The following is a 23,933-nucleotide window of genomic DNA, read 5'->3' as shown; positions in this document are numbered from 1 at the left end:
CCGCTCTTACGCTCCGAACTTCCTGCAAGATCATTAACAACTTCTACGGAAAAATTGGTAAATTGCATTTTGTGGCAGGGGCATAAAGCAACATACCCTCAGCTGCGGCAAAATTGCCAACACAGCAGCAAAACCAGCAAACCCTGCAGTTCTCTTGGAAAAGTGACAAAATTATAAAACTATAGAACAGTGGACAATGTGCCAGTTCTGGAAGCGGCCGTGCCAGGTGTGGACACCTGCCAGGATCTCCCAGCTCGTGCCGGGGCCGCCATGTTGGGTGTGGGTACTTCCCGTGCCCGAACCGCCATGCCGGGTGTGGGCACTGCCAGCACCGCCCCGAGCCGCCATGCCGGGTGTGGGCATTGCCTGTGCCGGGGCCGCCGCCATGCCGGGTTTGGGCGCTGCCCGTGCCCGAGCCGCCATGCCGGGTGTGGGCGCTGCCCGTGCCGGAGCCGCCGCCATGCCGGGTGCGGGCACTGCCCGTGCCTGGGCCGCCATGCCGGGTTTGGGCGCTGCCCGTGCCCGAGCCGCCATGCCGGGTGTGGGCACTGCCCGCACCGTCCCGGCACCGCTGCAGCAGCCAATGGGCGCCCAGGGGGCGCGGCCCTGTGCGGAAGTGGGCGGGGCGGGCGGAGCGCGGGAAGCCGGGGCGCGGGGCCGGGCGCGCTCAGGGAGATGGAGTTCTCCAGTCGAGCGAGGCAGAGGCATGCGCGGCTGGCCGGAGACCGGAGGGAGCAGTACCCTCACAGCCTGCAGTTTTACCTGGAGCCCCCCACGGAAAGCATCTCCCTGGTGGAGTTTGAGAGCTTTGCCATCGACCGCCTGAGGCGTGAGTAGCGTGTCTCTCCCTCCCTCCTTCCTCCTCCCCTTTCCCTTCTCCTTCCTCCCGTCCCTTCCCTCCCTCGATGCTGTGAATCCTTCCCGGGACGGCTGTGTGTATTCCTGGCAGGCCTGGGAGCTCTGTTCTCCTGACACGAACTGGAGCTGGGCTGGCTGCCCCTGCTGCCGCCCGCTCCCTCCCGTTAAAGGCACACGCGCTGCTTTGGGCTTTTCGGAGAGCTGAGACCGATTTCTCAATGAGCATTTAGTGTCGCTCTCGGGACTGTGTAGTTCTGGTTTACACGGGAGGCTTTATGAGCGCGTTTCACATTCTGTAGATGTTGTGACATATTTGATGTCTAAGTGTTGCATTTCAGGTCATTGTCGCTGGCAGCCAGGGGTTCCCCCGAAGTCCTGTAAAGTGGTTATCCAGATTTCCATTAGAGTTGAAACCGATGTTCTGAGACTGGTCCATCAAGAGTTAGCTGTCTCCCTTTCCTTGCTGGCAGTATGGATCCCAGAATTGGGCCACACTTTATCCTCCCTATTTCTCACCCTTATGCTCCTCATGGCACTAAAAGTGATTCCTGTGGCCTTACCACAGTTTGTGCCTTTCCCAAGCCGTCGTACATTTAATTTGATTTCAACATGTTGTCTCTAACATGGACATTTTCTTTTTTTGCCCAGTGCTTAAGGTAGTTGAAAATCTCGGTGTGAGCTATGTAAGAAGTTCTGATGCATACAAAGCTAAGTTGGAGGTTGAGCTCCGGAAACTGAAGTTTCCCTACAGAGTAAGTAAAGATCAAGACACAGAATTCTCTTGCACTTTATTTTCTTTATATCATTCAAGAACAACTGTCATTTTGTCAGAGGTGTAGGTTTTCTTTGAAGGGTTTTCTTTGAAGTTTTTCTTCCTTTAGGGTAACCACCTTCCTCAATAAGTTGGCATTTATTGTCTAAAAGATGACTATTAATACACTGTTGAAAATAGCAGTAAAGTGGTTGTGAATTTTTTAATCTGGGAGAGATTATTTCTCAGAAATAATAAGCATATGTTCTACAGGCTTTGGCTGAGGATGATTATGAGGCAAGAAGAAAAGATCACATCTCCCATTTCATACTCCGCCTTGCCTACTGCCAGTCGTAAGTACTTTGTGGATTATGCTGTACTCTTGTTATTAATTTTAAATGTATACAGATACTGCAGTGCTTTATTATAGACATTGCAGATGCTGTAGAGTTACATGGCTGCTAAAGAGAGAGGCTCAAAGAGGATTTTTTGCTATGAATCTTTTGTCAACTGTGATGAAAAAAGATATGTGTCATCAGTTAAGATCTGGATTTTGTGCTAACTAATAAATTTACAAACTTTTGGCTTTTAAACACATGCAATTGGTTTGAGTTCCTTGATAGCTTTTTTCTAAGTGAATGCACATTATTAACTGTTTGTCGTGCATTTGCAGTGATTGATAGCATGGTTTAACTTCTCTATATACTAACTGTTGGTAACTGACTAAGGACCCGACTATTTAAATAGGCTTTACTGTATTACTACTACTATTACTGTATAGAGAGCACTGTTTCTGACTGACTAAAAATATCATCTGAGTTTGAGGTTTCATCTACTGCCTCTGCTTCTTGTTCATAGTCATTGCTGTGGCTGATTTCACATTATGTGAAATTTAATGCAAAATATCAATTTTGTAAAACACATTTTGTTTCCCCTGTAGTTTTTGGATGAAATTAGAGGTTGCCAGTGCTTCACGTCTGCAAGTAGTTTTGTTATACATTTGTGTGAGCTCTTTACTTCTTATTGCTGTGGTCTTTTTAGAATAAAAACTGGCAGATATGAAGTGTGTTGAATTGTTGATTCAATTGCACTTAAGGCTGCAGTACAGTTCATTTAAGTTAAGTGACTGTGATAGAGTGCATATTATGATGCTGTGATAGCTGACATGACTGAAGTGCTGCTGTGGATACAGATTTGTAAGTAAAAACACGCAGGAAAGCTGAGTAGGAGGGATAGCTTGGAATACTGTCCAGGCAGGGATGTGGAGCTGGAATGGACGGGGCTTTTCTTTGAAATGCCTTTGGCTTCCAGCTGCAGAACACCTGATCAGAGTAGGAAGTAGCAAAGGTCTCAAAAGCCTGCCTCCACGTGGATGAAACCTCACCATGACAGGCCCTGACTGACTTTTGAACACCCTGAAATCTTCCAGATCGTTCACATCCCATCCTGTTGTCCTTTCAAAAGGCATCTGGTCTGTGCTGAAGGCAGTTTGTCAATGTGTGTGATCCATGAGCCTGCTAGATCCATGATGCATGTACCATGAGGAACAGGTTGTGGGTGGGGATATCAATACCAGCCTTCACTCCAGTGTCTCTGATAGTGTAACTCAAAATCCTGAAAGAAGGGAGCAGATTGAATAACAGAATTGCAACTGAAATATTTTTGTATTCTACATGTATAATTTGTGATTGTGAATAAGTGTAATATTGCCTTCTTTCTAATGCCCATGTTTGTTATTTTTTTATAAACTCCCTTAATCATACTAATCCTGCTGATTTTGATAATACCTTTCTTTACATGTATTGTAAATTTACCAAAACCCCCTGAAAGGTAGTATCCTCAAGCAGTCTGGGGTCTAAAAGGTCCCTGAAAACGTAGTGGTTTGTATTAGTGGCATTTTGAATAATCAGTTTGACTTAATTACAGAGCCAAAGCTTTACTTTGAACATTTTGTTATTATTCAGACCATACCTTTTTTTTGTGGGAGGTGAGATGCTTTAAGGGTCTTGGTAGTTGATGAAAATTCTTCTCTTGTGGAAGGTGAGAATTTGATTGAAGTTCTTCCTTAGTAAATAAATTGCAGATTCTGTTCAAACCCTGTGTTTCAGGGAAGTATCTTAAAAATTAGACTGTAGGCAGGGCAGAAATGGGCAGCTTGATGAAGGTGAATGCTGTGCAGAAGTGAATACAAGCTATTCTGGGCCACAGAATCAGCAGGAAAGAGCCTGGCTTTGTAATCTGGGGGGAAAGACATCTTTAGAGGAGGGGTTTTGAACAGACCTCTGGGATACTGAGCTGTTTAGACAACTTGCAATTGCCATTTTGTGTTCCCATGTATATGTACTTGCTGCATTTTAATAAAGCAGCTTTTGGTCAACTTTTTGGCTTTCTACTTGTACTTTGAAAGTGCTTACTCATAACATGGAAAACAGCATTCTAAGAACTATGAGGTGAGCCTGCAGCCCAGGGTTCTCTATTCTCTCTTGAAAAGCAGCTATTGTGGGGATATTTCTATCATCTACAACTGGCAAGTTCCCAAAAGATAAAATTGGGAGGCAAACAGAATATACTGTCCTTCAAGTTTTTATCATACTAAGTCAGAAAAATAAGCTTGGCAGAAATCATTAGGTTAATGGAAGAAAGTTGAAGAAGAAAGTTGTTGAAGAAGAAAGTAGGAGTGATTGAAAAAGTGCACTTAAATAGACATAACTGCAAACTAGGTTGAATTCAGTTCCTGAGGCAGCTGTGTGTATGTGTGCTTACATTTTCCTGTGGTAGTGCTTTTTCAGTTGGCCAACAGTGCCATCCAGGGGTAAAAGTTTATATCGATTTTGCTTTTCTAGTCTCTATTAGTCCTCACTTGTAAATTGGATTATTTTGATTTTGGTTTTCACATGATCTGAAGTATAAAATATGGTTTGGCTTTAGAAGTGATGCATAATGCCCTAATTATGATGATCCTAGGAAAGTCAGTTTAAAAGTATTTGCTGGATATATACAGTAGTGTGAGGTCAGCTTGTCAGCTATTTTGTCAGCTGTAGGAAGAGTCCACGTAGGTGTGTGTATAAAAGATAAAACAATATTTTCTTGTTATGGTAACTTAAGTGGATAGGTGGGATTACAGCGTTTGATCTGCTTTCCTGAAGGAAAGGAACAACAGACTGGCTGGCCTCCAAAGAAATTGCATATGATCATGTTTGTGGTTTGTTTGTTTTTTATGTGTGTGTATGTGTGGTGGTGTTGTTTTGTTTGGTTCCCCCAACAGGAAAACAAATGTGCTGTAAATCAAGGAAAATGGAAAAAATTGTCATATGCCAGGATTTAACTGCAGTCCAAGATGGCCACAGAAGAACTGCAACAGATCAGTCATTAAAGCATTAACTTCCATTTCAAGTTGCACTGATTATTATTACATCCCAAGCACTGAGACTGTCCACAGGAATACATTTTACAAAGCACCTTAACAGCCTTTCTGTTTGGCTGTTCTATGTAATAATTACTTTTCTTCAAGCCATATTTCAAGCAGTGGTTTTGTCGCCAAAACCACAAAAATCTCTGTTGTGATTTGCATATTCCCTATGGGAAAAGATGCTTAAATATTGTAAAGAGACCATATATAAGACTGCAGTATTTCTGTGCTCTGTGACTTCCACGGGCAGTGGCCCACAGGGTAGCTCTCAGAGGACAGTTTAAGAGAGTGCCCTGTGGTGGTGAGATTCAGCATCATCTGCATTCTGTGCTTGCACAAGTCAGGTGGCTTTTTTTACTGGTACCTTCTTGCTGTAGCCTTGGGTAATGTGCTGATGCCTGGGAATCTGAGCACTAGGATGTGAAGAGTTCCATGAGTACTTAAAGTACTTGGATTGGCTTCAGTGTTGTTTTAATTTGTCTTCTGACTCCTATCCCTGTGTTCCTGTTTGTTCTTCTACTTGTTCACCTGCACTTGCTAAACCCCTTTTTCTCTTCTGTCAGGAGTTAAAAGCTATATTTGTATTCCTCACCCAATTCCATTGCCGTATGTTTTCCTTTTGCCTGTTTCCAGGCTATTTGTTGCCTAGAACAGAGTGCACTCTTGTCATTTACTGAGATGTATGCATATTTCTTCAGCTGGAAATACAGCAAAAATGAGAATTAAAAGAAACAGCCTTCAAAATATATTTGCCTCATCACATTAATTGTGATATTAATTGTACAATGAAGTGTTGTGCTATGTTGTAGAAAAAAACTGTCCTTTACCAAGGGAGAATGTTACCTACAATTATTTTTATCCAAAACAAGTAAAAAGTGTTGTCTCTCCTCAAGTCTCTTCTGATTGAGTGTGCGTTACTGAAGGTTTCCTGCCTTTGCTTCCAAGCTTCTCAGTGTGTGTGGGTCACATGCCAAAGTCAGCATTACTGTTGTGTTCACTAGGTTTGTGGTCTAGTTTTCAAGAAAAAAAAAGTATATTCAGAATTTTTTTTTTAATTATTTTTTTGCAGTGAGGATCTCAGGCGTTGGTTTCTTCAACAAGAAATGGATCTCTTCCGATATCGCTTCAATGAACTAACTGAAAATTTAATGCAGAAATTTCTGGAACATGTGAACTTATCATTTGAAGCTGTAAGTGTGTTACTTTCTGTATTTATGTTGCACATGTCTGTTGTTTTTTAAAATTCTCCTTAAGATAGTTTTAGCAATCACATTTTTAAAATAGAAAGTGCAGTTATAGTTTTAAAAATCCTAACCACACAGAACTTCCAAACTTGGGGAATAGTGTGTGTGAGGATTAAGTGATGTAATTTTGTGCTGCAACAAGAGAAGCTCAGTCTGCTTCAGTCTACAAACACAGCTGAAAAAATGTGAAATTACACAGGTAAGTTAACAAGGTTTACTAAAGCTGTTGAGTATTTTTGAATCAAAATTTTGGGTGGATTAGATCACAGGTCATGGAATGGTTTGGGTTGGAAGGGACCCTTAAATATAATTTAACTCCCTGCTGTGGGCAGGGACACTTTCCAGTAGACCAGTTTGCTCAGAGTCCCATCCAGCCTTGTCTTGAACACTTCCAGCAATGGGACATCTGTGGCTCCTCTGGGCAGCCTATTCTAGGACATCACTGCCCTCACAGTCAAGAATTTTTTCTTCCTCTAAACTTACTTCTAATCTAAACCTACTCTCCTTCAGTTTGAATCCATCCCCCCCCTTGTCCTGTGACCACATGGCCCTTGTGAAAAGCCCCTCTCATTCTTTTAGGCTTCCTTCAAGTACTGGAGGCCACAATTAGGTCACTCCAAAACCATCTGTTTTCCAGGCTGAACAATTCCAATTCTCCCAGCCTTTCCTAACATAGGAGGTGTTCTGTCTCTCTGTCATCTTTGTGTCCCTCCTCTCGACTCATTCCAACAAATCCATGTCCTTTCTGTGCTGAGGACCCCAGAGCTGGATGCAGCCCTGCAGGTGGGGTCTCAGCAGAGTGGAGCAGAGGGGCAGGATCACAGGGCTGTTAGGGTTGGAAGGGACCTCTGGAGGTCATCCAGTCCAATCACCCTGCCAAGGCAGAGTCACCTAGAGCAGGTTACACAGGAACCAGGGCAGTTTTGAATGTCTCCAGAGAGGGAGAGTCCACAACCATTCTGGACAGCCTGTTCCAGTGGTCTGCAGCCCTCAGCATTAAGTTCTTCCTCATGTAGAAACTTCCTGCATTTTAGTTCACCATTGACTGCTACCCTTTGAATGTAGACGTCCAGCCAATTGCTTATCCATCGAATGGTTCTCCCATTGCATCCAGTTCTCTCCAGTTTGGAGAGGTGAATGTTGTGGGGGACTGTGTCAAAGCTTTACAGAAATGCAGATAAATGTCATCTGTAGCCCCTTTCTTGTCTGCTGATGTAGTCACTCCATCATAGAAGGACACTCGTTTGGTCAGGCAGGACTTGCCCTTGGTGAAGCCATGCTGGCTGTCCCAAATCACTCCTGTTACCCATGTGCCTTAGCACAGCTTCTAGGAGGATCTGTTCCATGATCTTTCCAGGCACAGGGGTGAGGCAGACTGGGTGGTAGTTCACACGGTTTTCTCTAAGGTTTTTATAGATGGGTACAATGTTTGCCTTTTTCCCTTCACCCGGGACTTCTGACTGTCATGACTTTTCAAATATCACAGGGAGTGGCTTGACAACTACATCATCCAAGTCTCTCAGGACTCTGGGATGCATCTTATCAGGTCCTTAGTTTGTGTTCTTCAGATAAGGTCTTATCTGCCTTAGCTGGCCATCTGGACCAAATAACACTGATGTTAATAATACCTTGTTTTCTTGGTGAATTGTGTGATAATTCACCCTAAATGTTTCAGTAATAAGAAAAGCAGTGACTGTATTTGATTCTTACTTGAATTGAATGTGCAGTCTGGTCTCATTATATTATTGACTTCGGTTGAAAAACAATTGTGGTCAAAACATGGTTTTTTTCATGAACTTTGCTCTAGAACCTTTACAATCTTCTGACTATTAAGATGTGGCTTCTTGCTGTAGAAACCACAGCAAACTACAGTGACCTGGGGACTTTGTGCATTGTTCCTTTTCTGAACACTGACTTCTGGAAAACTGTGTGGAAGAGAAAAATAAGTGCATTCAGTGAATACTTATGATAGCTGTTGAGGATGTACTTAAATTTTAATAATCCAAGTATGAAAATCCTGTATGGATTGCTCAGAAATGTAGTTTTCTGTGTTACTGGCACCATGGGGACACGCAATGTTTGTGCATGCTAAAAACCATTGTGACTCTTCTTGTTTGTGCGTATTATGGAGGTACTGGAGCTATAGATGTGTAACCAAGACCATGACTTGGCTTAAATAACACAAAATTAGAGGCTGGTATTAAGTAGAGTAGTTACAAATTGTGGCTAAGGATTATTTATATTTATATCAGGATTATTTATTATTTATAATTTTAAAAGAGATTATGTACAATTATATAAGTTTCATTGTAACTTAGACTTTATACATGCATATACATGTGAATTATCCTATTTTCTTTTAATAGACAATTTGATTTTTGCTCATTAAGTACATGCATTGGACAATGCAGAATATAAGTTGTCCAAAATTCTGTGAATGCTCTCATTCCACAGTTGTTTTATCATTATAACTTAGATTCAAAACTTCTTCCCTTTTGACTTAAACTCATTCTATTTCTTTTGATGAAAAACTTTGAAAATCCAAAGTCTGTTTAGACAAACAACTGTTGTTGGTATTTTAGGGATATTACAAAAGAGTTCCTGCTGTATATGCTGTTTTGTTTGTCTGAGTTGATTAAAGGAAAATGTCTATTGCAGTGTCTTCATTAATGATTTTAATAGTATTTTGCACTTCAGCTATGAACTGTTTTGTTGGGAAACTCCAGCTTTGCCTGTAGCTCTCCTTGTAAACTTGAGTGAATAAAAATTGTCGTGCAATCATCACTCCACTGAGAAAGCCTTTCTCTTAAAATACTGCTTATTAGAATGACTTAAATATTCTGAGATATGCGGCTGATGTGTTTCTGGACTGAAATATCTGGTGTCAGTGCATCTCGGTAAAATAGGATTTGTGGAGTGTTAAGAGTAACAGAGGCTTTCCTGTATCTTTGAGAGACTACTAGAAATGCCATTCTCTGCTTCAACAGGCCTTTCAGTGAAAGGTGTCTTTGTGGAGCTGTATTTTTGTTGCTTATTCCCCAGCCTCATATTCTCCTGTCACAGTTTTGGCATTTGGGCTTGTAAAAATAAATAAATGTTTGCAGGTTGCTGGAAATAGCTGGGAGTATGGCTTGATTCTGTGCTGCTCAATGTGCCTTCAATATGTCAAAATTATTAGGAAGGTGTTATTTCCTTACTCCTGTTGAGGCAAAAAAAGAGCATCATTTCATTGAAAATCTACTTCCCTGCTTCTGCTTTCACCCTCTGCTACCAATTCTCATGGAAATTTAGGCAAAACTAATCCTTCCTTGCACTGTCATGTCTAAAACATTTTAATATTTCTAATGAGTTCCATATGTATTTGAAACAGGTCGAAATGCTATGGAGCTATGTAGAGGCCACTACAAAAGTAAGGCCACTCTAAAAGCAATATTATTTTTCTCAATGTTCTATTTGTAAAAGGACACACTTCCTTTGAAAAGGGAATTAGGATGAACTATTCTCCTCATGCTTCCCTGTTAGAAGTTAGAATGTTTTCATGCCTTATTATGCATAAAACAAGACAGAAATCAAACTTTGTGCTCTACCTGTTAGAAAAAAAAGGTGATCTTCAGAAAAAGGAAGTAAGTTTTGATGTTACAATCTCTTTTCTATATGGGTAAATGGATAGAAATTATATTTCTGTCTTTCAATTGCTTATGATGCACTAAGAAACTTGTAGTTAAATTTTTTTTAACCAGAAGAGAGGTGCCTTGCATTTTCTAGGTACTGGTTCTGGTTTCAGAACTGTAATCTGAGAAAGGTCACAGCTGCTAAAGCTTGACCTTGGTGTAGTCTGGCATAGCAGTGTTAACAATTCTAAGAAGTGATTCTCACTATTTATTAAAAGAATCAACTCTTTTATGGGGAGAAGGAATAAATGGATTGTCTTGTACAGTTTTGTCACCCTTGTCATCTTTTACAGTATGAACGAAATGAACCTAAAATTGAGAATCCAATAACTGTCACCTGTCACCTTTTCTTATTTGCTTACAAGCATGTGAAAGTGATACTTGCATATATGTTTTGCAGACTAATTTCTGAGATTTTTTGAACTTTACAGAATCAAGTCATCTTCAATCCCACTTATGGATAATACTTAAGAAGTTGTTAAGATCTTTCCATATTTAGGGTCTTTGATACTTAACAAAAAGGTCTTATTTAGCAAATTTTGGAAGAGTGAAATTGTTAACAACTAGAAGAAAAAAATACCAGATTTCCAAAGCTTTTTTTCTATGATAGTTAGCTGTAGAGAGTTTGGCATGATAATAGTTCTCATCTCATGGTTAAAGAAATTTTTAATCAAAGAGCAAGAGCTTTCTGTAATTAAAAATAGAAATGGAATGTAAGGAAAACTAGTGTTTTAATTTTTTAATAGGATTTCTTTTGTCTAGTGGCTGACAGTTGTATTGCTGATGGAGCAAAATATATGCCACAGTGTTTATTACAGTTAGTAAATGCCTGCTCTGGGGAGCTTTACCTGATTATAAAGATGCCCTTCACTTGAAAAAGGCAGGCTGTAAGCTTTGTGATAAACAAGCTAAACATGATGACTTCAGTATGATGAATATGTGTGAACATGCATAGGATTATTACAATTCAAAATTTTTACAATATTTGTGAAAATAAGCCTCTCTACATTTAATATAAATCATGGAAATTTGAAGGTTATGTAAGTTCTTCCTTGGAAAGTTTTTACAAAGCTGGCACTGGATTAAGTTAGTCCATCTTTAGTATTCTGTAGGAAGCTTCTGGGACCTGGATTTCTTGGGGAAAAAAAATGAAGCTTGATTTGAGTTTGTAGTTGAGATACTTTTTTGAGCTAGTAACACGTAGATTGCATTTTAATCACTTGTAGGAACGGCTTTGGTCAGCCTGTTCTCTGGCAGGTGTGGAAGATGCCTGGACTGGTGCTGCCCAGCCTAGTGGAACATTGCTTGGGTGCTCAGAACTTTATAGTACTCTGAAATATTATTGTTTATACCTACCAATGTATGCCAGCATGAGCAAGAGGTAGAGTGCGTGGTATTGAATAAAATGTCGAGAAAGGATAAGGGTAAAAGGAAGGCAAGAGTAAATCTGCGCTTTAAGAGTATTTTCCCCTGATACGTTGATTGGTTTTCTATCACAGTAAAAGGAGAATAATGGAACGGTTCTGAAGGTGTTTCAGTCTGTTCTATGCTTTAAATAATAAAAAAAAAGGAAAGAAAAAGGTGTTTAAGGGACAGTACTCTCATAGTACAGATAAATACGGAAGCTTTTTATGTATGGCATGTAATTTTCAGCACTCAAGGCATATTAAATACTCTGTGTGCAAAGTCAGTCATGCAGGGAACATCAGAAATCCTTAAGCAGGACTCAAGAGAAGTAAATGCTGACATTTCAGGTGACAGAGCACATCAGAGAGAATATGCAAACACAGGTGTGCAATTGAGATTTACATCAATTTAGGAGATTAAAGTATTAAAATCTTACTAAAAATGAGTAATTACATCAATGATGCCTGACAGTTTCTAGCAGTAAAAGGCACTAACAGATTTAAAGATATTTAAAGGGAAATTTGTGAATATTTAAAATAATATAGTCATTGAAGAAAATATTTTAATCTCCAAGTAAGTTGTTCAGGATATGAAGGAATTATATAAAATAAATAGTTTTACAGGTAACTGATACTTGGACTTCAACTACAAAGCTGATTTTGATGTGGTAATAAATATCTCCTTTGAAGCCCTCAGAGTTTCAGCCTTTTGTCTGCTTTGCCTCACATAATTTTAAGTCTCCAAGACCTGCCACTTCTTAGAGATCAAATGGAAGATTTGTCATTTTTGCATCTGCAACTGTAGGTCTGTGATACATCTTGTGCTGATTTGGAGCATCTAATGAACTTCTGGGTCCATTCCGCTTGGTTCTTGTGAAAACTTGCCAAAAAACCTGTTTGGTTTCAGCAGTCACACTTTCTCTCTCGGGGTCTTAGGGTCTCTTCTGTTCAGGTGGACAGAATGTTCAGTGCTTACTCTCAAAGTGCTGTGTTGGGTGGGGGGTGTTGTTTGGTTTGTTTTTTTTTTCCCTTCAACACTTTTGACAGCATTTTGAAAATGACAGTGGTCGCGTTTGCCGTGTCCATGAAAATGTCACAGCTTTGCTTGCAAAGTTCCCTGCGTCTGTATATTCAGGTCTCACAGTGGTGGTCATCATTCTGCTGCTTTAGTTTCCTTTTAACTTTTTTAAAATAATGTCAAACCTAACATATTTCTTCTTGTTCTATCCACTAGTTGAGAAGGGTAGGGCTTTTTTTCCCTGCTAGTTTGTTTTTTTCCTTCTCTTCTTATTTGCCTTCTATCTATCGTTGTTCTTTCTTGTTTCTTCTTTAAGCCTTTCTTTGTGTGATGTTTTGTCATTTCTGTGAGTGTCCTTTGCCATTTTTACAGCCTTCAATTTTAGATTTATATTTTTCTTCTCTGATCCCATTCTTTAGAGCTCTTGCAGTGCCCCCAGCCTCATGGCATTTTGGTATGTGATCTGCTCCTGTTTAATATACAGGTTAGGAAGTTGAAGTGTTAAATTTTACTTAGGTTGTGGAACTTGGCTTAAGACATCCTTTTTCTCTTTTGAGTTAAATTCTTCTACACATGTCTTTTCCAATGGGTTTTGAACCCAGGTGTAGAAGATGCACTGGAGCTGTTTGAAACTGTTGGGTCATTTGCATGTGAAAGTGTGTTCTGGTGACTTCAAGGGTGTTGACACAACATGACACCTGCTTTCTTTAATGCCCCTGAGGTCTGTGCACTGTGATAAAGGCTGTGAAATCAGCTTATCACAGTTGGAATTTTTTGACACAGGTGCGTTGCTGCTTGTCTCATGTTTTTTCCTAAGTATTATTGGATGCTTTGATTTGTTGCTACACCTTTCCAGGAATTTACCTTACATACAGGAATATGGAGTGGAGTAGAATGCAAACTTTAATTTTGAATTTATTTTTTGTGTCATTGAATGTTCAGGTTTCTTTATCTTCAGACTGTTAGTACTTCTTTGTTGCTTCCAGAAGAAATGAAAATTAATAGGCATTATCATGTCTTAATCTGTGGTGTAAGGATGTTGTATAATTGGATTTATATTTCCTGCAGTGCTTCTGTTCACTGTTATCTTTCTGCATTGTGCAAAATAAAAAAACTTCTAAGTGTAGTATATTTCATCTTGGATACATCTGCGTTGCTGTTTTCACTCCACAGAACAGAAAAAAAAATCATGTTTAAATTGAACTTTCTTACTTCTGAATAGCCTCTTGAAATTTAAAAAATATTATGACCTTTTAAGGCATCTAAACTAGAAGTTATTTATTTTTTGAGTAACAGCCAGTTATTGCAGAATCAGAAAAATTACATGTCCTAATTTTTAGATGCTTTAAATTTAAGAAATGCTTTGGATTATAGTAATGGGGAAGGAATGGCAGATGGGAATAGTCAGCTGGGGGAGCCAAAGGTCTTCAGTGCATCTGCAGGCATTTGAGAGGAAAGAATAAGAACTGCAAAATGAAATGGAAAGAGCAAAATGCATTAGCAATGGAATTTTTTTTTCTACAGTAGCTCTTTGATGCAGTTGAAGTGCTTTTTTAGCTGCTTTAAGCAGTAGAAATTAAACTTCTTTAATTTCCATTTTTATGATCAGAGTAGTCCTGTGAGAGACTTTCTGATATCACTATTATGCTTTCTTCAAAAATATTTATCTTGGTAGTAGGGCAGTTGTATAAATATTCGTAGTTCAGCTTCTTGAGAAAACGTTTTCTGACTGCCTTTATTTGGTACAGAAGATCCTAAAGTCAGATGTGGATTAATGAGAATGGGGACTAGTTTGTGTCCCTATTAAGGACAGATACATTTGAGAGAATACTCAGTATCATGTCTAACCATTAAAGGTGACTATATCCATTTTGGAACAGGTGTTTCATCATCCAGGATGTTCTTCTTATAGGGTTTATGGCTTTTCATTTCAGGGGCATCAAATAATATTTCTTCCTTTCCCAAACAGGAAGGGAAAAGTGGAAACTGTCTGGAGTCTGTACTGCTGTGGGGAAACTTATGCCAAGATAAGACAATAACTATGCAAGCAGGCTATGGTTTACATTTGCTTAGGAAATGGTTCTGAATTGTATCTTGCTTTTCCACTACTTAAATCTTGTATTTGTCCCTTTGCTTGAAAACCAGCGATGCTTATCTTACAGTCGACAGCAAATGTCATAAGGGATGCATGCCTAAGTGGGAAATGTGCCTTACTGCCAGAATTATGTATTCTGTCATTTAACTTCATGCTTAGAGTCATAACAGAAACAAAATTGTATGTGGAAAGGCTTAGGAGTAGGGTGGATTTTAAGTGCTAGAGTTTGTTAAATAAGACTGTGAAACATATGCTATTAGTGCTTTAACAAACATTGTGAGTTATTCTCATCTAAAAGTAATTGGGTTGATTGCCAAGCAGCCTGGATATTCTAGTGAGCTAACATTTTGAGTGATGGGTACATGGGATGAGTTTTTATTAAAATATTTAAGCTTAAAATAAGTGGTAATACTCTCTCACAGACTTTTAAAATAAAGCTTGATTAAAAAAATTAATTTTTTTTTGGTGCACTGGCAGGATGTATGGGGACTTTACTCTTCTCTCATGGATCCTTGAGCTGTAAGCATTACTTTATTATTAGTTATGGAGAAAACTGGTACATTTTGCTGCAGTAATTCTAGTTGCATGAGTTTATTTGCACATAGGATGTTGGTGATACTCTATGAAATTGTAGAATTGAGTAATAGATGTGATTAAAGAATATATAGCTACTGGGGATGTCCTTTTTCACCTTCATAAACTTAATGAACAACAGTTTGTAAATGATACAGAATGCTAATTAAAATTTTAATTTGTTAATTATCTCAGTTTGATTAGAAGCAGATGCTGATTATCTGCAGAAATCTAAATGGACCCTTAGAAGGTCTTCCTTATTGCTTAAAATTGACTTGTGGAAGTAAAGTCAAACTACTACACAAGATGTGCAGTTACTTGGGCCCCTTTAGAGCACTGGGGCATTATGATTCTCACTAAATAGCTTTGTGTAATTCATCATTTGAGTTACACAGGAACTTTACAGTCCTATGTAACTTTACAGTCCTGCATCCTTCTGCCCTAGATGCTATATATGCTCTTTCTGGGTGAAGTACATCTCTAACTGCTTTGACAAAGTTATGTGCTTTTAATTCAAAGTTGCAGGAAAGGCTGCAGTAAAGATACGATGAAAAAAACATTCTTCCTCTTAATATAGCTGAAAGCAGCTAGACAACATTTGGAATGCAGTCTGAATCCTGAGGCAGAAGTTCTGCTGTAACTCTGAATTTCTAAAGTAAAATTGAAATGGCAGCTGTGCCAAAATGTAGTGGAAAATAGGATCTTGTACACCAGGCTCTTGAGCTTAAAGGTAGAAGTAGTAGAAAGGGGGACCATGCTACTTTTGGGATTATGTGCTCTAGCACTCAGTAGTTGAGCAGATCATACTTGACTGCCATTTATCTAAAGGCTTGGAAAAGGTGAAAAAAAAGTAAATCCTAACCTCATCCTTACAGATTTTTAGTTCTTAGCAGTTGGTAATTTTGGATTCTTGGAAGAAACTTAGTATAGACTAGCAGAAAGGTGTCATCAAGTGTCTTCTCTTTTTTCTATAAATATTTTAGAGATTCTTTTGGGGAATGAGAAAAGACAAAATTGGGAAATCAGTCCTGTATTTTTTAAAAATGATAACCATCTGTTGTACAAGAAGAAATTTTTTTTGAATAATCAGAGTGTTATTTTGTAGTAGTTGAAGTTCATAATGTTTGAAAAATGAATTTATTTTTTACATAGCAGTGAATGCAGTAGCTTTGGAGATGTTTATATTGTTCCTTAATACAGCAGCATAAAAGCTGATAGGATGGTTTGTGCAGGTTGTAATTACTCTGCAAGTAGAATTTACTAGCTGCTGCTTGGGATAGGCTTCAGAAAATGGTCTGCCAACTTGGAAACACTCTTCCTGGCTAATCCTGTGATTGAATCTAGAGAAACATTTGTTAACAAGTTTCTTTAAAATTGCATCTGATGTTACTATCCAGATTTTTGAATGAAAGAAAACTTGTTGATGTTTTTATCAGAAGAGTCTTCTGTTAGCTCTACAGCCATGTGTGACTCTAGCTTGTATGTGGTAGTGTTTCTAGGTAATTCTGTAGTAATTCTTTTGTTCAGCTTTCCTTTAAATGGATATTGGGAAATGTTTGTCAGGAATGTAGGAGACTGAACCTGTATCACTGAGTTTCTCTGTCATTGTGGTAACCATGAATGAGCTGCATATTGAGGCAGATCATAAAATGTTCTTTCTGTGCCCACTGGTGACTCTAAAAAAAAGCCCAAACAATGTTTCAGTTGATGGATAAGAATAGATAATTCCAAGTACTGCCCTTGATATTTTTAGGTATGCCAGCAAGCTGAACTTTAGCTAAGATATAAAGTTTTAGTATTTTGGAAGATAAAATTTTCTTCTTAACTTGTGATTGGCCAAAATGAAATTGAAAATCATCAGGTTTGTGAATGACAGATTTACAAGCCTCTGGAATGTTTTCTTTAAGGCTCTTCATTCTTTTAATTGGTAGGAGAAGTGGGAATACTGTCCTTTGCTAATAATGCAATTCATTAACTGGCTGATTACACTTTATATTCTCAAATTGAATGGTGTCTAGGTTCATAATTTGGTATTTTAGTGCTAACTTAGTTTGTAGTGTAATGTGTGACAATGGAGAAGATTGATTAGGAAATTTTTATTTTTTCTGCTTCATGCCTAGAGTTGCAATTCAGCAAAGTACAGATTGACAACACTTGTTTTTGGGAAGGGTGTTGTGCCACTTGAGTATCAGGTACTTTGTAACTAAAAGCAAATTTTAGAAACTTCACTTTCTAAGGACACTGGTGCCATGTGCCCGTAAATACCTGAAGCTGAGTCTTGGAAAAGGAAAGGACTTTGTGCATGGAGTTCTTGTTCCTTACTGGGAGACTTAGTTTTACTAAGTGTTGCACATATATAGCAGTATAATGTGTGCATGCATCTTTATCTGTTCATTAAAACAGAGTAGTGATATCAAATTTATTTTGAAGTTTTTGGACTACCTCATTGTGTTTGTTTAACCAAGCCCTGCATATTAAATTATTCATATTTTAATCTAAATTTATGTGTCTTTGTGTTTCCAGGACAGTTCTGTGATTAAAAGTCAATGAATAAACTGCATGTAGAAAGCAAGAAAACTAGAAATAATGGAACATGTCCTGGGTGCTTGCTTCTTTTCCTTCCTCTCTTTTTCTGTCTTTATTTTTCCGAAGTCTCAGGGATTTGCAATGAATTGTTGAATTGTTTCAAGCTATGATACCTGACCCATGTCACTGAAAAGGGAAGATCCTTTTCCTGGTGCTCTTTGCTTGTGCAAAGCAGAGTCTGACACAGTGATAAGCAGCTTACTAAACTGGCTACAGATGAACAAGGCAAAACTAGTGAACTCTTTTCTGTGAGGTGAGTTTAATCAGTTCCTTGTGGAAGGTCAGATGATGACCTGGTGAGACCCTCAGAAGGACTCTATTTTTTTTTAAAATATTTTGAGCAACAGTGTTTTATCTGGTGAAGATGGCCAAGTTCTGTCAGAAGTTAAGCAGCTTGTTTTTCTTTCTAATCTTGATTAGAATCCTAAAAGCTGTATTTAATTATATCTAATTTTTTAATGATTACTGGAATGTGCATTTGCAGGTGCTGTTTTAGGATGAAATTATCAAATATACAAACTGTAGTACTCTTATTTAAATAATTAAACACCCCAAAAGCAACAGTAAAAAAGAAGCTTTTCTGGCTTCTCTGAACCAAGAGAAATTGGAATACATGTTTCATGATGCTCTGGATGCAGCAATACAGGCTGCACTGAAAGCTTGAGTCTGATTTTAGACTATAGGTAGTGTATTTCTTTGCATTGCACCTCAGTCAATCTGATGTGAAAATGGTGAAATCATTAATGCAAATGGAAGGTTATTTTTCATGTTTCAGTCTTTAGGGAACTCAGTCTTATTTTTGAATGCATTCTGGAGTAATTTTCCAGCTTTAGGTAGGAGCTAGGTCTATCCTTGTTTCTTCTTCCTCTTTCTCTCTATTAGCTGAAAACACGAAGGCAGTGTGAATTTGGTGAAAAGGCAAGGAGCAAGGTGGTTGTGGGGCTGCTGAATGTTTGCCTAACCTATAACATACTTGAGCCTTTAAGAAGCAAATTATTTAACAGCTTTATGTGTATCATTTATGTATATAATAACTAGAACTTTGCAACAATATTTGTGTTAGTTTACAAAAAATTTCAGATAAAGCGGTATTTTTGGTTACACTGTCCACAGTCTTATCTAAATCTTTAGTCATGGCCAATTAACCTGTTTTCTGTGAGGGTTCACCAGGATCACTTTTACCCCGACAATGTTAAATTATTTGCTAGTGACATGCAAGAAAATATAAAATGATTGTCACTGTAGATTGTCACTACATCTATACAGAACTTATATGGTCAAATTACTGATACAGAAGGATGTAGACAGCTTGTGAAGTCTGCAATAAATCCCCTTTGAAATAAAATGTAATGCTAGAAAATAGCGGTTTTGTTGATGAAATTAAGCTGAATTTTTTTGGAAGAACGAATAAAGAAGGAATCCTTGCCTTTCCCTCTTCTTGTTCTCCCCTCAGTATTGCTGGCCTATCTGTAAAACAGTTTCTGGACTCCTTTAATAGCTCTCTGGAAAAAAATTCTGCTTTGTCCTTGGCTTAGTTTGTTTGATGGAGTTATTTTTAGTAAGATATCCTAGGAGAAATAGTGGAACTGTAACCACTATTGATGTACAACATGTTATACTCTTTTTATTTGATCAATGTATTTACACAGTCAGTGAGGATTTGGAATGACATGGTGGACAGGCTCTCCTAAGGGATTTCTAATAAGAATGCACAAAACTGTTACATTTAAAAATGGAAGCCATTATTTTGGAATTGAAATGAAAACTTAGGTTTCTGGTAGGTGAAAGGCAGGTTGCAGGCTGATGCAGTGACTTAGATTTATCCTTACTTAGACAAGAAATATGTCATCTGGAAGGAATAATGGAGTTTTGGTACCACTGTGTGAAATTTGTATGTAGTTTCAATGTGTCATGAAAAGCAGGAATTTTTCAAAGTCTAACAAGAATAAGATTGTTAATGAGAGTATTTTGTAGAAAGTATTTTCTTGTTTTATTTACAGAAGCACATGTAATTGTTTTGATACAGCTACTTCATTAAAGAATAATGCTTTCTTTACAGGCTGCTGAGCTTTACATTTTTACATGCAGAAATATAATGCTGTTGTGTATTTCCTTTCTCTTCAGCTACATTCTTCTGCCTTGCTGGCATCTTTTGTTATTTTTTAAAGCTGGTTTTCCTGGGAGAGTACTGCAGATTGCAGACAGGGTAACCATAAGCCTTCTCAACATTGCTGCCTTGGCTATTTCATATGCATATATCAAATCACTGTTTTTCACTAAGCTACTTGTCCAAGTTTGAAATTAAATGGTCCTTCCTGTGACTTCCAAGAGAAGTGTTTTTTTTTTTTTTTTTTTTGGTTTTGTTTTGTTTTTTTGTTTGTTTGTTTGTTTTGGTTTTTTTTTGTTGGGTTTTTCAAGTGAGAAGGAGAAAAGTTTTGTTGAAATGCCCATTTAACCGTATTATCAGTGTTGGTCAACAAATTTTTCTGCTCCATTCAGAGAGAAAACTACTTAAGCACATCCCCTCCCATGGAGAGGAAAGACATTGTTGACTTTATCTTACGTTTGGAGTCTGCACATCTATTGCATGTGGTGGCCTGGGCTTGGTTCCTGACCAGTCTCTAAAAACTGCCCTGGCTGCAGCCTTGTATCAGCTCTCTGTAGGTGTTGGAGCACACATCCAGCTTGTGGAGAGCAGTGTCACACAGCGTGTGATGCTTTGGTGACATTTTTGTCTGTCTGCGTTTTGAGAAGGTATTCTGCCTTCCTTAACATTTCAAATGCTTGCACTCAGGGACTACTCCCATTATACTTCATCAAAAGCATGTTATGCAAATGTGCGTGGGTTTGGGTGCCACGATATAAGAAAGATATAAAGTTATTAGGGAGTGTCTGAAGGAGGGCCACAAGGATGGTGAGAGGTCTGGAGGTGAAGCTGTATGAGGAGTGGCTGAGGTCACTTGGTTGCAGACCCCAATGAGAGGAGACCTCATTGGGATCTGCAGCTTCCTCCTGAGGGGAAGAGGAGGGACAGGCACTTATCTCTGTGGTGACCAGTGGCAGGACCCAAGGGAATGGCTGTTTAGGAGGTTTAGGTTGGATATCACACAAAGGTTCTTCACCCAGAGGGTGGCTGGGCACTGGGACACCTCCCCAGGGCAGTGGTCACAGCACAGCCTGACAGAGTTCAGGAAGTGTTTGGACAGTGCTCTTGGGTACATGGGGTGACTCTTGGGATGTCCTGTGCAGGGCCAGGAAGTGAATTTCATGATTGTGATGGGTCCCTTCCAACTCAGCATATTCTGTGATTCTATGATGTGTATTTATGTATATGCACTATTTAAGTATTTTTATTAGGAAATGTAACATTGTGATTTTCAAGTACTTCAAGTTGTTAAATTAAAGCATTGCTGCTTTACTCATTTCAAGAACTGCAAAAGCAATAAGGCTTAAAGGACAATAAAGATACCATTGTTCTCACTCCTTATAAAAAGGAAAGTTAAATTCCTGAATATAGGATTAGATATAGTTTTGTTAAATCTGTATTTAAAAATAAGCTGAAACTGTTCTTTCTGTTAAAATCTCATGAAGCCCTTACTAACTCCCATTTATTTATCCATTGTGCTTTGTTTTAATGCATATCCAGAGACGAGCAAAGATTGTCACAAGTTTTATTTTAGAGAAGTTGACTTCTAAAAAGTGTATTTTACAGTTCTTGTTAATGCTTAAAATTATTGTAGTTTAAAATCTGCCCTTCTACTTTGGAAGTAAGGTTGATTAACATTATTGACCACTAATGTTTTGCTGGTTTCTGCTTAATTATTAGTGATCACTTACTGAATATGTACCTCTTTTTCTCTTTTCAACTAAACTGATAATATTGCAAGTTAAGTAATATTTTAGATAATGCTAACATAAAGAAGCCTTTTTCCTAAAGTATTTTAACAGTTTTAAAACAAATTCTTAATTTTAGATTGGTGAAGACCTGAAAAATCAATTGGCTAATGAGCTGATTGCGTCAACTCCTGGCTTCACTCTGCCTAAAGTAAAAGAACAAATGTTCTATAAGGTAAGTAAAAAATTGCTGAGTCCCACAGATCTGCATTCATTTTCTCTCAGTTAAATGCAAAGATACTAATTTTAAGTTTACCTAATAGCCACAGTAAATGCAAGTATCTAAAAGACTAATGAGAGTTCCTCTGCTTCATGTGAGTTATAAGGGTGAGAGGGAGGGACTAGGAAAATGAAGGAAGCTTCAAACTACTAATAATGTCTTCTGTCCTCTTCTGCCATCCCTTACTTTTGCCACAAAAATGATCTTAAGTTTTAATGTTCCCAGACAAATGACTTAATTTACCTGGCTGTCAGATTGTTCAGGATGAAGACATTGTCAAATATCTGTTGCTGAAATTAGGTTTGGTCTGATTGTATTAGTCAGAAATTCATTTTGCAAGAGAGCAACGGGAGAGGAAAAGTTTGTAATGTGGCCCACTGATTCTTTGGAGTGAAGCTGGTTGGGTTCCAGATGGGCTTGCAAAACCTTTTGTATGTAGTTTACATGAATCAAATATTTCCAGATGTTAGAAACAGAAATCCATTTTCAAATATCAAATCAGTAAGTGTTGCAAAGCTACATAATTGCATCAATACTTGTAGACACAAACTTTGAAGTACCTTATTTTGCCTAGTTGCATGACTTTCTGTAAGCAAGCAATATTTTCCCACCAAAATAATGATTACCTATTCCTAAATTAAGATTTGATTTCACAGATTTGTGAGTTTTGCCTGGAGACATTGTTAAAAGTCAGAAAATTACTTAAAGCTTTACTGGCCAGTCTTGAATCCTAGGGCTGTAAACATTGTTACTGTGTTATTTTGCTATTCCACAATGTGGCTTTTTCTTCTTCTCAGGTTGGACTTGCAGATGCTGTGGATTTATTTAGAGCCAGAAGAGTATTTATTAAGGATGGCTTTGCCTTTGTGCCATTTAAAGAGATTGATGTGATTGTTTTGAATAACTATAGAACAAAATTATCCAAAGCACTGGCGGTAAGTCACATGAAGTCTGAATTTCACAACTCTTGTGCTATTATTTGGTGACACTCCTGGACAGTAGCCTTTTTGGGTTTAAAATGTATATGCTTCCATCTGGAGAATGGAAACCTTACTACAAGTACTGGTAGCACTAAAAAACATTTGTTGTGAGCTGTGTCATTAATTTCAAATGGTATTTAGCATATAATGTGCATTCTAAAGAAATTTGTGTAGACAATTTTAGCAATTGTTTTGCACAGAGATAGTAACGTGCCCTGTCATTCAGCATGTTAGCTGTATGCACACAACTGGTTTTTTTTCTGCTAGTATCTATCTTTTCTCCCAAAACATTTTCCAACAGCTTTTTTTGGAACAAGTGAAATAGTTGTGGATTTTGACTCTATGATCTGTTGGTAAGGACTGAGATTAGCTCACTTGGTTGGAGCATGGTGCTAATGATGCCAGGGTCATGAGTTCAGTCTCTGTACAGGTCACACACCTAAGGGTTGGGCTTGGAGGTCCTTGTGGGTCCCTTTTAACACTGAATTTTCTATGAACTCAAATGAGGATAAGCCAGAATATGTCAAGCAAAGGTAAAGTTTTTGTTGCATGAACATTTGAGTTATATCTAGTTAGGACGTCTGTGGTAAACACTGTATGTGAATGTCCTTCTGTTAGTAATTTAGTGATCAGTTCAGGAATTTCTTGTTCTACAATATCTCTGAGACTCTCCACAGGGTTTAAAAGGGGATGATCATGTCTAATACACAAAATTTTAGTCATAGAAAATGCAGCATTGAATAACATGAAGACAGATTGGAATGCTTTTCAAAAATGTTTTCAAAGCCTTGTATTGTTATGTTACATTAATGCCAAGGTTGACCACAAACATTTAGTAAAGAAACAGTGGGAAGCAAAAATGCATTCCTTTACCAAATTAGAAAATTAGCATACTGCAGTCATATCAACTTTGAATATAACTGGAGTTTGTGGAATTATTTAATGTACAATGAAGATTGTAATAGTCGTATGTGAACATTTTCATTAGAACTCTTTAACAGAACTGCAACTAGAGATGCCTGTATTTGAGTTGATGCATAATGTTTTTGCTGAAAGCTGATAACACTTATGTGGGATTTAAAAAGAAAGGAAGTATTCCACAGAAATGTAGCTAAATATGCACATTATCTGCATCTATTCAAAATGCTTTTGAGAAGCTTTGTGAATGTCTGAAATTTGTGTGTTGTGTGAATAGCTGAGAAGTGTGAAAACCAGTAAGAACTGCAAT

General features: G+C 38.2%; 1 protein-coding gene across 1 annotated transcript in view; it reads left to right on the top strand.

The window, feature by feature from the left end:
- The first annotated feature begins 649 nt into the window (after positions 1 to 649).
- Positions 650 to 23,933, top strand: part of PRIM2 (DNA primase subunit 2) — a 90,217-nt gene continuing 66,933 nt past the window's right edge. Inside the window, exons 1-6 of the mRNA XM_063153520.1 lie at positions 650 to 829; positions 1,507 to 1,610; positions 1,883 to 1,962; positions 6,088 to 6,208; positions 21,585 to 21,680; positions 22,523 to 22,660. Coding sequence (XP_063009590.1) covers positions 676 to 829; positions 1,507 to 1,610; positions 1,883 to 1,962; positions 6,088 to 6,208; positions 21,585 to 21,680; positions 22,523 to 22,660 — 693 coding nt within the window. The 5' untranslated portion in view covers positions 650 to 675. The remainder of the gene's footprint in view (positions 830 to 1,506; positions 1,611 to 1,882; positions 1,963 to 6,087; positions 6,209 to 21,584; positions 21,681 to 22,522; positions 22,661 to 23,933) is intronic.

Source organism: Melospiza melodia, chromosome 3 (genome assembly GCF_035770615.1).
Source record: "Melospiza melodia melodia isolate bMelMel2 chromosome 3, bMelMel2.pri, whole genome shotgun sequence".
Taxonomy (NCBI): Eukaryota; Metazoa; Chordata; class Aves; order Passeriformes; family Passerellidae; genus Melospiza; species Melospiza melodia.
The sequence above is the reverse complement of the archived record's forward strand: the minus strand, read 5'-3'. Positions and strand labels throughout refer to the sequence as shown.